The sequence below is a fragment of the Rhipicephalus microplus genome, chromosome 8 (assembly GCF_043290135.1).
Source record: "Rhipicephalus microplus isolate Deutch F79 chromosome 8, USDA_Rmic, whole genome shotgun sequence".
Classification (NCBI taxonomy): domain Eukaryota; kingdom Metazoa; phylum Arthropoda; class Arachnida; order Ixodida; family Ixodidae; genus Rhipicephalus; species Rhipicephalus microplus.
In genome coordinates, this window is record NC_134707.1 from 48439528 (window position 1) to 48453824 (window position 14297).

The following is a 14297-nucleotide window of genomic DNA, read 5'->3' on the forward strand; positions in this document are numbered from 1 at the left end:
AGAAGACAAGAAAGTCGTGGAATCAAATCCCGGCCACGCAGCCAAATTTCAGACGAAGGCAAAAAAAATGGAGGGCTGTGCACTGGAGGGCCGTGTATTGGAGGACGTGGGTACATAGGTACATTTTAAAGAATCCCGGGTGCTCGATTTCAGGAGCCCTGCCCTAATGCGTCCCCCTTATTTATGTCGTGGTTTCGGGACATAGAATTGTAACAAGTTTTACTTCGGTTGCTCATGCTATTGGCTATCATCACCAGAAGACGAAATGCGTCTTTCGCTCATTTTATTTTCAGTTTTCCTGTCCCCTGAATACTTTCTGCACATTTTTCGCGCCTATCTAGCTAAATGGTTTCACTGGTGACATAAAAACACTTTGATAGCTTGGCACATGTGTCACACTTTGCAATGCTATACGTTTATTGTTTGCTGACTCCTAAACACGTTGTTGTCATGATAAGTTTTTTTACCTTGTAGAATGTAGTGTGTGTGTGTGTGTGTGTGTGTGTGTGTGTGTGTGTGTGTGTGTGTGTGTGTGTGTGTGTGTGTGTGTGTGTGTGTGTGTGTGTGTGTGTGTGTGTTAGGAGTCTAAGGCAAGAAAATACTATAACAAGATTTTTCACTTGCGTGGTTTCGCAATTGATACGTGTTTTCTTTTTTTGCATAACGCTGTGTCAGTATTTTGTAAAGCATATGTACACGTTTGTAAGTGAAGTACTTTTATAAAAACAAGCAAATACTGCTTTTGCTTTTCTGAAGGGCTAAGTGAGGATTCCCAATACTACAGCCTGGTTGTTACGCAAGCTCAACCTTACCTATTCGATCTAAAAAATCTATCTTGTCGGAGAGCAAGTGATGTAGAGCTCAAGCTGTAGTAGGGTTCGGCAACTAATTTCGCCAGTGCATTCTAACAGCGGGACCAAAATGTTAAGCAACTCAACCAGCACCAAATCCTACTTTTTGTCCACTGCGGTATTACAGTGGACATGGTAATTGGCTACTGACCCAAATGACGAGTCTTCAATCGCTGTTGTGGTGTTCTCATTACAATGAGTGTGAATTGCCAGAGGCCCGTCTACTGTTCGAAGTCTTGGCGCGTGAAGGAGCACGTGGTGGTCAATATATGTGGAACCCTGCCGAATGACTTACCTCATATATATATACTACTTTTTACATGCAAAACGTCAGAAATTATATCACTCTCCTAAATTTTACAGTCTTAAATTCGTCTGCAAGCCTGCGTGCGAAAATAGAATGCCAATAAACAAAAAACGAAGGCAGACACTCAAAACTTTAATGTTTTCATGTGTGACATGGCGCCCACCTGAAAAATAAATAATATTTACGTATACTTAAAATTGCTATAATTAAGTATAATGCATACATCGTTCTCGCTCTTCCTAACCCTCGATGATGTCTGACGGGAAAAGTATGCTTGTGGGCAAAGCTTCTTGCTGTTTCAGCTTACCTCATTACACCAAGCTCTCTTTTATTTTATAACTCAGGTTCTTTAGAGATAAACATTTGAGAGCATACATGTATCACGAGCAATCCGCATTTTAACTACGCGCAATTGTGAAAATCATGCCAAAATGAGGTGTTCTAGAAAGTTTATTAGGTCAGAGCAAGAATCGAGAACACAACTGCAATCTCAGCGATCCTTCCTACCTTTTTTGAGACTTGTTCTGAACCTTTCGGTCAGTGACTTTTTTAAGCACTCACCACTTTTAGTGAACTTTCCTCCACTTACCTTGCTTGACGAGCAATGGAGGAGCCGGAAGCCGAACGGGCGAGACGTGACGATGACCGTGGAGACCGTCGATGCGAGAATAGCAAAAACTTCCTCATGATAAAAAAATGACGTAACAGGGCTGAGTGTGCAGTCGGAGTGATAGAACAGCAGAAAAGTCGTAAATCAAATGCGCCTGCTGTTGCAATGAAAGAAGGCAGTGCCGATTGATTCTAACTGGTTACTAAGTGGCTTTTATTCAGGCAGCCTTATAGCGTCACAGCGTGAAGCCCCGCCATTCTCATCTACAAGTGAAGCGTATCCGCACCACATCGCCACTGTACTTAGAACAGGGCGTGGCTCGCATGCCTGTGCTGGCACGCTTATTTTTAAGGAAGGTTCAACTAACTCCTCATATCTTTCTAGATCTTGTGGCTTGTTCACCTGAGAGAGTGAGAGAATAGGGATGAAATAAAGGCAGAAAGGTTAGCCACGGCTGAGCCTGATAGGCTGCCTTGCACTGAGAAGGGCGTAAGGGGAATAAAAGTTAGAGACAGAGAGAATTGTCAATCATGCCGTCGGCGAAACGGCAGTTATGTGCTTAACATCACAGAAAGTGAGTCACATCTGTGTCTTAACCAATTGAGCACATTCGTTGCATTAAGTTGTATGCGTGGTTCCATGCACGCAAAATCTTGTCGATGGTGAAGCCATGATCGTGCTGCTTGCGTTCTCAAGCAGCAGACTTCTGAAGGCTTGAGAGAACTTGAGTGATGGTTTCGAGTGGTTGAAACATCCTTTAAGATGTTGGTGTCTGCATCTTGCTTAGCAGCACGTGCATACCACTCACTAATCGCTATGAAGTTTGCGTTGAAGTCATAGTTATGAAGGTGATGACGTTTCCTGTACCAGTCGCGTGGTCTAAAGTGATTAACTTCCACACTTTTTGACATGATATATGAGATTGTTGCTATCACATTCATTGCGTCGCCGTTGTGGAAGAACATTCTTATTTTTTGGAAGTATCATCATTCAAAAGATTCCTTTATTCCCGCAGGGCTATGTTGGAAAATGCCATGTGTGCTGCTACGTGCCATCTGATGTTGACAGCAGGGGATGTCGAAAAGTGTTCCTTCCAGACAACTCTTGGTGCAACGAGAACAATGGCGTACGTGCGAATCTTTTTCTTTCAATTATAGTGTGTTCTACAACTTTACGGTTGCCGACAATAAGGAAAACTCAGCAACCGACCTGTAGCATGAAACCCTGAAAACTATTTATTATTGACGGCTAACCACGTAAACGGAGACATTTCAATTCGTTCGCGATTCGTGAATGTGGTCGTTCATGAAGTTCCTACGCAACGTTTGCGCTAGAAATGTGTGACTGACACACAGAAAAACAGTCACTCCATATCTGCGTGCTGTGCAATACAAATGCCGTCGAAATACCATAGTCTTCTGTCTGAAGGCACTGGACATAATGTGAAGCTCATCTGGCAGTAATGTGGGGATACTATGGTGTGTCTAGAACGTATAGCCACTGGCAGACGGCGGCACCATGCCACCGGCTTGTCATGGTTGTTTTGGTTCGGCATCACAGACTGCTATATTATACATGCGTGTAGATCGGACATCCTTGATGGTTTAACACGCCGAGAGAAAATTACGTTGCAGAGGCTTCGTGTTTTTTTTGCGATTACTATCATTTATGACCACAATTTAAAGCAAGAGCGTCGCGGCCCGTATGGTACACCGCGTCTATTTGTGACGCCCCATTCCAGGAATCAACTGCCACACACGTATTTGGCTTCCACGGGTCTACAATTGCGTTAAAATTGTCACCTCCGCGCAACAAGCCTCTGGCTTGACAGATCTCTCGGCTTTGACCGCTGGATTTATGGAACTCACCACCGCTGATTACTTGATGTCATACACGAAGCAAATATGCATGTGTATTTTTAATCAAACATTTTTATGCCTAATGACATACTTTCAAAATAAAAAAAGCTTCTACATCGGTATTCTCGGTGCCTCGATGGTGTTTTGCTTCTGCATCACACTATATATATATACTTCCACTCCTGACCTGTGGCGAGTTTGTGCTGGTTCCCTTCAGCTTCACGAACCGGCATAATACAGGCTACCCGTACACGCCAAGCACTTTACTTGGCGAATTCTTAGCGCACGTAATTTAATGTTTCCTGTTTTTTTTTTCTGGAGAGATTGCTTTCGTAACGAATAAGCAAAGTAAGGACATGACTTTCTGCCCCCCGTCTTAAGTTAGCAGCGCACTTTAGGAGCAGGAACAAAAATAACATAGATCGGAAAATGCAAAGAAATATAGAGGAATGAGTAGCGCCGCAACACAGTGTCTCACCAGAACATGCTGGCGCACGAAGCCAAAGCGCTTGTGCACAGAGCTAGGACGTGTGCAGAAGCTACATACTCGACAGTGGCTCGAAGGGCTCGTATCTTCAATCCTGGCAAAAGAAATCCTCCAAATGTGCTACAGAGAGACAGAGCCTGCACTAGCGGCTCGTCATCATGCACAGTTCAGCGACAAAAGGAGAACTGGAGCAACTGAATATGCTCCAGTGTTTCTTTGTGGCCGCTTATGCAACATGTTGTGATGAGTAGTGACCCTTGGAGTACATGCCTGCTGCAGGGCAGACGCTGCCTGTCTTCCGGCAAAACAGCAACCACTTCTACGCGAACCAGCTCGCAGAGACTGATCTGAGGTGAGGGTGGACTTCTGGTGAGTGCGCCGACACCACTAAACTCCCCGCGATGCACCAAACGACTCAAGTGGCCCCACTTGAGCAACTGCCGCTGGCGCAGCTATAATCCCACAGTCCTGCTGAAAGCATTTTCTTTTTATCATTACTAACATGAAAACTGGGGTACACTAAATCATCAATGACACACTCTCGCGACGAGTACAACGTTGTTAAAATTTTACATAAAGAGAATGCGAGGAAGAGTCTGAGATTGAAATGTTCTGCAATTTTGGGTGATATGGAATTCAAACCAATGACTCTATGGCTATAGACGCAGGGTGCTTAAACAACTGCACAATCGGGAATTCGGGGGAGGGAGAGGGCAGCACTGCGTTATGGTACTACTTCGTTAAGCCATTAACATGCACTGACAAAAAAGCATAGATAGTTTCAGGACTACTGTATGACGCCTCATTATTAGCAATGAAACAGGTGTTGGCATCGATAGATGGATGAATGAATGAATGAATGTATCCAGCTGTGTCCTTAAAGCGGGTGGCGGCTCACGCCACCTAGCCAATAAAGTTAAGTAAAATCTTCATATGTTGAAGGATTGAATTTCAATCGCGCCTTATTGCAGCCCCTGATCAGTGAGCCCCATCCTGGTTATTTCTACCGGTTATAGGTCGATTTTGCCTTCACTGTTCTTATACCCCAATGTCTTGAAAACTTCCGCACCATTATCTTGGGCTACAAGATCTAGTCCTTTACCGAACATTGTCAAATGTTCAGCCAATTTCTCCTCCTCTCCACATGCAGTACTAATGTGCCTGTGCCTTCGTATTTGGCATGCTACGTCTTGATTCGCAATACTTCCATTGTGGCCTCGAACAGCAGAAAACTGCCCCGAGCATTATTGTAGATCTTTTGTCATATTTGCACCTTATACCAGCACCACCAATAGGTGGCATGAGCCCTATATTTTGTACAGCGTAGCGCGGCTTGCTTGTTGGCCTCGAGTGATTGTTGGCCTCGAGTAACCTTGTTGGCCACGAGTGATTTTAACGCAATAGCGTTGAAGAGCTCGTGTTGCAGGAAACCCACCGCCGGCGTCAGCCCAGTTTGTTGTGAGCGAAAAAGCTTCTGTGCGTCTATGACCACAAAAAAAAATCAAGTTACCGAGATAGCCGCTTGTGGCCGCTCCTTGTTCGTGCGTGCGTGCACGATCACACTGAAAAGCCGTGCATTCGAAGAAAAAAAAGTGCTCAAGGTCACGAGGCGCGGTATTTTATTTGCCCTGCCACCTCTCTCTGGTTAGCTTTCGGTGTTTTCGTCGAGACGAGAGAAGAGATAATGGAATCACAGCATGTAGCAAACTTTTGTAACTCCACTCGCACTGGACAGATTCTTAAAATATTTGCGGTATTGAAAATGTGAGGCAATAAGCTCATCTGGTGAATTATTTCTGTGGTTACTTGAAAAAGTGTTTCAGGGCTCATTTAACGCATTTTGTTCGACAGGTGTCACGACGAAAACAACCCCATTCAGCGATAATAGCGCGCGCTGGTTCAGTCTAGCGTGTGTGTGTGTGTGTGTTTGTGCGCTTGCGTGTGTATGTAACAAAACATATGAATGAGTATGCACTTAGTGGTTGAAGGGTGCACTAGAGGCTTGATTTCACTATCGCGTTCAACTCCTAAAGACGAAGCTTAAGGGTCCCCCAATTGTTTATTCGGTGACGACGCACTTCCACGCGTTGTATTTCCCGTTGTTTTAGCAAGTGCAGCTTTCATATGCACCAACGGTGTTTCTGCACCGTCTGCTCATGCGAGTGTGAAGGGGCTGACAACTAGAACTTCTGCTACAAGCGCCGCCAAAGGAGAACAGCGTCCAGGGACTGATATTGTGCAAATGAATTCGGGAAGGCGAGAGACAAGCCAAGGGGGAGGAGTGCTGAGCCTTCGCGTGTTCATGGCCCAAGCTGAGAAATTGCTGAGAAAAGCTGAGAATTGCTAGTCACGCTGAAAATAGTCGTTTATTTGCGAAAGTATCCACTAACTGGACGCTGCTCGCTAACTCGACGTCGATAAGAAGTACATCTGCGGAACAGCCACCGACCTGTACATTATGAGGTCACAAAGCTATTTAGTGATAATTCGTTCGACTTCGCTCTCACAATTTCAGAATGCATGTGGATCATGTGTGAATAGCGCAATGGACCTAGTACTTGCAATATAGCGTCTTCAAAAAATGTGTCCCTGTCACTAGTCATTGCTTGTCACGATAGAGCAGAAGAGTGACAGAGACAAATGTAGAGTATACGAATCTTCATTAAACATACAGCAACCTCTCTGAGACAAGTTTCACTTTCGTGTGATATACGGATTCTTTTATCATTTCCTTCAATGTACGGCTAAATCCTGAACGTATAGTGCTAGTTTAGTGCCCGAATTCTGCTGAAGGGTGTGTTATACCGGAAACAAATTAGGCCAATATTAGGTGTTGGCTTTCAACATGTGCCCCACACCCCTTCGAAAAAGTCTCCAGTCATGACTAGCATGACATAGGAAGCTTCCCTTGATAAACGTTAGATTGCTTTGCATTTCGATTTCATTTGTCTCTGGGTTACTTCTCAATCGCCTCAACGTGTTCTGTACTTTTTCAGACCGTTTGCCTAAATGGCGACTGCGTTCAGGAGAAGCTTAAGTATAAGGAATACCAACCAACGAAGTGAAACCCGGAATAAAAAAAGTGCCTTTCAACTACACATACGGTTTTGTTGTGCCTTATTGAAGTGCCCAGTGAAGTGCCGGAATTTCGATAATGAGAATAGACTTACTTTATTACGCTCTGGGGTACAGGGATGGAAGTGACTGCATGGGGTAGGAATACAGAGTGGAGAGTTCAGAAGTGGGAGAACGGCCCGTCAGGAAGCGGGCCAATTGAAGTTGATGATTCAGCTCGGCATTGATGGAGGAGAAGGAGAATGTAAACAGTGGGGGAAGCAGCGAATTCAGAAACAGCATTAGGTTTGCATGATGGTAGCACACTCTCTTGATGACGTAATGGTCACCGCGCAAGTTTACCTGCAGTAAGTATTCGAAGATTCTTGCAAAGATCCAGTGTTACTCGACCACCCGTCAATTACCTTCCACGGTTGTTGAGCCACGCGCCACGTTATGAAACCAAGCTATCGGTTGCGAAAACCATGTGCATAAGGTTAAGGTTTAGGGTACTCCAAGTTTTTGTTTACGTGCCCCCATTTTTCACGTGAATGTTTAAATGAAGCTTAACCTCTATGATAAGTGAATTGTAAGCTGACCTCGTACAAAGCTATACAGCCCATTTTCTCACTTCACATCTGTTCAGAAGGAGGCTGCGTTTAGAATAAAAACATCCACACCACCACAGTGGTGTACGATGTAAACAGAATTGTGGTCGACCACGAAAAGTAAAAACAAAGCGTTTGCTTAGGACCGCTGACGGCAGCAATACCAATGAACCAGCCAACACAACATAAAAAAACCAAGGCAGTTTCACGTACTGCTGCTAAAGCAACTGGTGAAGCAGGTGGCAAATACGGTATTTTACTATCGTCATGCTTTTCAGTGACGGAAAAACACGCCATGCGGCACCTTTCGTTGATTGTGTGTCATGGCCGTGTTCATTGGGCTGTCATTTAACGTATTTTCACCATATAAACCAAAGGACACTGGAGGACACACCTACATATCACAGGCTCTGCTGTTTGCTGAAGACCACCGAAAATTATTTTTCCAGCCGCTCACATGTTTTGGGAAATTATTGAGCATGTTCCTCGGCAGTGCTTCAGAATTCCATGCGCTGCGCACAAGACCCCCGCCATGACCAGAAAGCTGTATTATTACGTTACGATCAAAATTGGGCACAGCTGCAAGATGTGAAGCTGAAGTGTACATATAGGTCAAACACAAAGAAAAAGGCAAAACCTAGTAACGCTTAGACTGCTCTTTTTGTACTGTTCGATCATATCTATACATAACGGTGGTGTCTGTTTTCGGTTCAGATATTCAGTATATATATATATATATATATATATATATATATATATATATATATATATATATATATATATATATATATATATATATATATATATATATATATCACTGTCTAAGTTGTCATTGCGAATGAATAATTTTCACTGCACGAACTTACGTTTAATTTTTATGCAATAAAGTGGCAGGTTTCAATGAGTAGCACTTTTCATAATACAAACGTAGTAAAAATTTCTTTCACAAGATGATGTGCACTCACTGCTCTTCTGGGGCTGCCTCCAGCGCCGTTCTCAGAAATGTGCGATCGTTTTACATTCCGATAAAAACGCTATTTGTCGTTTCTCAAGCTAAGTGAGAAATAATGCTGACAGCCGCAAGATGCAATGTGTAGTGAGCGAGAACACGTTGTTCACTCGACTTTAATTTTCACAGTCAAGAACTTTCTACCGTATGTTTATCATTGAAATATCTACGTAAAAATGAAAACAAAGACACACATTACCTTACTTAGACACACATTACTTACTTTAACTTTTCTTTCACTCAGTTTTAGACCACGAAGTCTGCCAAGAATCCTCAGCGCGAATTGAGCCTCATTGTTCGAGTTGGTTCAATATAATCGTAGATCGTTCTGTTTGGATTGCGCGCAAGACGCGAACACTCGATGTCATTCCAGAGCTCGCATGACGACCATTGAAAAGACTGGAATATTTGCCGGCACATGTACCAATGCCGACGCTCCGTTCACCGATATTGGTGCCAGTGAGCATTGCTGTAATCTCACTTTTCGTCGACCGACCAAACGTTTGCTCCAAATAAACAGTTTCATTTTAAATGTGGAGAATTTCGTAGTCGCACAATGTCGCGCTTCGGCGTCGTCGGCAGCACCGTCCACTACTCCATTGCACATGCTAACGTTTTGTGCTGGTCCAGAAAAACACCCGCAACGCTGCCACTACCTTTTCCCTCTCCCAACTCGCAAGACCCACACAGACAACGTCTGCTAGTAAAAAAGAAAAAGAAAACGTCTGCCCGTGCTAGACAACCATTTACTGGCGACCCTGTGTGTGCAGGCACTAGATTGGGCGTTCCGAATTCAGTGAAAAACATCTTGACTTACACTTGACGTCGAAGGTGACGCCTCTCTTTCATTCAATGAATAAGAATAATAAAGGCAAAATAATAATAAGGCATTACAAAACAATACCGCAATCACCCAACATTAGCGTTGCCGTAATCAAACCCACAGCCTTCGGGTTTTAACAAAAGTAAGGGGGCTAAAAACAGAAATATGCGTACTGTTATGTTCACTACAAGCTTTGATCTGGTGTTCTAGGTTGAAACGGTCTACCTCCAATGGCTGCTGCATGAAAAATAAAATTATCTTAGGTGCCACGAGCAATCGAAACGAAGTTCCATTCCAAAACACTGATGTTATGTAGTTGTCGCCACGTAGAATCAAAGCGACTTTAAGAACGGGTAATGTGAGATGTCATATATAGCGCTCATGTGAGTGCAGATGAACCGATCTTATTTTTAAAAGCAGATAATGCAGCTATACAATTTTTTCTTACTTTTCTACAAGGACAGGGGCGGAGAAAACTAAATAGGCTTAGGAATAATCATGTGATGGTTTCGCGACGTTAAATAGCTGCCCGGCACATGGATGGAGTAGTCTGAACCCTTAAAGTAAAATAAAAAAGTAAATTGAAAATTAAGGAACACTGGGAAACACAACATGCATTTTCTCAGCAGAGTGTGAGAAGGTTGGTGACGGCCACCCATTTCCACTTGATTGTTACAAAAAGAATGAAAAAATATAGCATATGTACCTATCTGAAGTCCTACATCAGTGAGTCCCACAGTTCCATTAACTCCAGTTAACCAACGTGCTGTCATGTCAACTTCATTATGATACAGCCACCATCATTTGATTCAAGTTTGAAGCATCAGTTATTTAACCCTGTTATTGTCGCCCATATTCTGGATCGCATTTCTACGGAGGCGAAATCAGTGAATCAGAACTACCGATAGCATTATTGATAGCACTATCAATAGTTTATTGACTATTGAGCTATTCATGGCCAAAAAGAATATTCATAGCACTACCGATACTATTGATACCTGAAGGACTATTGAACTATCAATAAAAGAAAAAAAAACAATCGCTAGTGCAATGGATATTACCACACCGACAACGTAAAAGGAGCCGCACGAACTAATTGCAGCATAAACTTCGTTTCTCGGGTGCAAGGTGAATTATGGAGCAGAAGGAGCAGGTTTGAGGGCAAGAAAGTTGAAATGTTTGTGTTCTTTCAGCACAATGCTTTGCTGAGACAGGGGAATCAGGCCAAACTGTTCATTTGGGGTAGAAAACAGGCTGTTACGTGTGGTATAACTGCATGGCTTCAAGCTTATTTTGAATTTTGCGATTTGAAATCTCTGCAAGCTTCCTGCTCTAGTATGTTGTCTTTGCACCCTCTCTTTTTTTTTTTACAAGCCTATGTTTTTCGGAGGTCACATGATGCTTGGTAGCCCGTGCACACGTGTGTCATGTCTATATGAGCATAATTGAAAATTTCGTTGAAGCGCACCAAACAACACACGAGCAGAAGAGGCTGACAGGCACAGCGCATGCTCTAACAACTGAAGTTGTCAGCCTCTTCTGTCCATCTGTTTTACTGTGTGCTTCAAGAAAATTTCCAATTATGAACGTTATCTAACTGGCCCAACTTGCCATCTTGCTCCATGAGCCACGTCTGCAAAAACTACTGCCCTCAGTTTTACAATTCGTGGTTTGGTATATCTGACGCCGAGCATGACATACACAGTTGACTGGCTCCAAATTGTCGCTGTTGTCGTCGCTTACAGAGATTCAGCAGCAGCACTAAGAAAAAGTCACAAAAGTGCTCAAGGCAGATGACCTTCAGTTTCCTATGGAGCTGGCCAGTGGAACACTGGGCAGAAGAAATGTTTCTTATGTCTTGTATGATAGACCATTGTGACAGTAGTTCAGCTTAGCATGGCCGGCAAATAAAAGGTCACCTAGCCGAATGGCTATCACAGCCATCTTAGATACAGATCGATCAGCAACTGCACTTTTGTGACACGTCACCTGAAAAAGTCATCAGGTGCCCTGTCACGAAGTAGTAGCGTCACGCACACTACCTAAGTGATAAATCAAACTGAATCCGTGGGCGTAAACTCTCTTTCGTAATACGGGGAAGATCGAGTTACAAATGCTGATGACTTACCGAAACACCATCAGTAACACAATTGATTACGAGTAGTAAGAGCTCACACGTTCGTCAATGTATTCAACGGAGATGAAAGAAAGGCTAGAACATGGATGTGTGGCTGTATTGATATGCAATTCACATCATGTTTTAACATTCTCTAATCAACCTTAAGTTATAGAAAATTAGCACTGTCGGACTCGTAGGGCTTATCGGGAACTGTGTTGCCACTCCAAAAATCTTTAATATTTAGAGGCATCACTTAGAAGACGCCTGTTTTAGCAGTGATCCCCTGAAACGCAGTCTGACAATTTTAAGTGCACGTGCTTCAGGCGCAGAGCTGGCATATATTCTGCGAGTGTTTAAAACCTCATTTTGCGATCCACTAGTGTGTGTTATTATGCACTGCGCAGGGAATGTGTAGGGCCCCGATTGTGGCTTATAAGTACAAGACTGATTATTTATTTTTGGAGGGGTAATTTAAAGCATTGTACTTGACGCTACAAGGTAAAAACTTTTCGCCACCTCCACAAGTTCGGTTCACAGTAATTCGCACACGTTTGTTTAATTGCAGAAGACACGCCACACTTAGTTTTCGGGTTATCCTTAATATCGATGTATATGAAGTAAAACATGCATAAGTATCCATCAATTCATTTCAGAAAATTCGCACACGTTTTAAGCTGCTTGGTAGAATTTCTAGTGTGGTACGATGCCAATAATTTGCTGAAGCGTAGTCCAACAGAATGGCCAGAAAACACCACTTGTGGTGGGAGGGAACTACTATTGTTTTATGTGACTGTGTTGGTTTCCTCTTGTGCGTGTACGGGCAAAGATAAAATTGAAAAATTTACTTGATTGGAACCTCCGATACCTCTCCTTCCCCCCTCGCTCGCCATACTAGTGGTGGAGACGTCTCTCACGAGCTGAAGTGGAAGTTGGTCTGTTTTTCCAGACGAGCTACAATAAATACACGTTATATGTGGTTAAGGTGTTGAAAAAAAAAGCTACATGCATTTAACTTGACTGACCCGTCTTTCCACTTCTCGGAAGCGTATATAATAGCAAAAGTGATCAAAACATCTACACAAGGACTCTGAGCTGTAAAGCAAGATTGTTAAGCGATGGTGGGCACTTTCGCAAGTATGAAGGAAACGTGAGCGAAAACACAACAGCAGTAATATCTGTTTAAGGGTACATATTATATGCAAGTACATGTAATATGTAAACCACAGAAAATTATATTAGAACAATGCAGTCAACAAGAGATAATCCCAAGCACTACGCAAAAAAGCACGTGTTGCTATTACGTACATTTATGTTCTCAATCATCAGGAGCAGTTCCTTTAAAACTTCGGAGAATATTACACGCATCATCTGAAAATCACTGCGTGTTGGTGATTGTCGTACATGTAGCAGTTCACTGTGCGTCAAAGAACGCAAAGAAAGGTTGTACTGCACGTTTTAAAGTGTTTTCGGATGAATAGTTTTTCTGTAGGCATTTCAGCTTTATGTGTAACTTTATTAATTTTAAAATTTATAAGCCGCAGGAATGCGTGTGCCCCATATGGTTGCTTTGCAGTCCCTCATGAAGCATGTTTCCGAATTATTATATTCTTTTACAGGACTTTTTTATAACAATTTACTTCCAGCAGATCACAACGAAGGTAACGTATGCTACATGGTTCTAGTGAACTGAAAGAAAATAATTCACTTCCATAACATACCTAAAATATTTCAAAATATTTGCCGCAGCTAGTCTGAAAGTGAACACTCGGTAAAAATTACTCCAAATGACTCGGCTGCTGCACACGTTTAAAAAGGGATTTAGGTGTAAAAAGGCTCCAAGCTTACGTGGTGCGGATTTTGGGTGGAATAACACAGACCTTGTTTTAGGAGTGTTAAATAATCGTGAGTTTTGACAGAGCATGGTAATAGCACTGAGAGTTCTGTATGTTTAGGGCCATGGTATAATGTCTACGCAGTATGGGACTTTCATGCTCTCCTACGCCATGAAAATCTGTTCCTGCCCGAAGAATGCTGGTGATCACTTAATACACTATTTATTTGGCAATAGTTGCAATGTGTACAACATCATTTATAAAAATAAGAAAACGTGGTCCCCGGATAGTGCTTCGGGGAACGTACCATGTATTTCACTAACTATTGATCACTCTCGGTCAATGCAAGTTAGTTTCTACCTTTTGAATAAGTAGCTTCTTGAAAAACCCCAACCAAATTTCGAATTCCGTAATAATTTTGTATTTTAAGATTGTAAGAAGTATAATATGATCGAAGGCTTTTAAAAACTCCATCAAAACACCTGGTCTTTGTAGTTTGCTTCCGGTGTTGTGTGAGAGCAATTTTTTACGGTTCAATAAATGCTTTCCTGAGTACCACCCGAATAAATAACCGTACTGGGATTAAGTATCAGGTCAATGTTTGTCCAAAAAGCTTTTCTTGAGTGACACAACGTTTGTACATGCTTAGGAAATATTGGCAAAATCGATATTGGTCTATATTTAGCAGGATAATTTTCTCCCTATTTTTAAAAAAACACTAACTTTGGTTTTAGTGTA

General features: G+C 42.6%; 1 protein-coding gene across 4 annotated transcripts in view; it reads left to right on the top strand.

Annotated features, from left to right (window-relative positions):
- The window catches only part of LOC119165815 (venom metalloproteinase antarease TserMP_A), a 31076-nt gene extending 23864 nt beyond the window's left edge, over window positions 1-7212 (top strand). For all 4 annotated transcript variants that reach the window (XM_075870495.1, XM_075870494.1, XM_075870493.1 and 1 more), the window contains 2 exons: window positions 2784-2894; window positions 7111-7212. In XM_075870495.1, the coding sequence (XP_075726610.1) occupies window positions 2784-2894; window positions 7111-7179 (180 nt within the window). In that variant the 3' untranslated portion in view covers window positions 7180-7212. The remainder of the gene's footprint in view (window positions 1-2783; window positions 2895-7110) is intronic.
- The last annotated feature ends 7085 nt before the right edge of the window (window positions 7213-14297 follow it).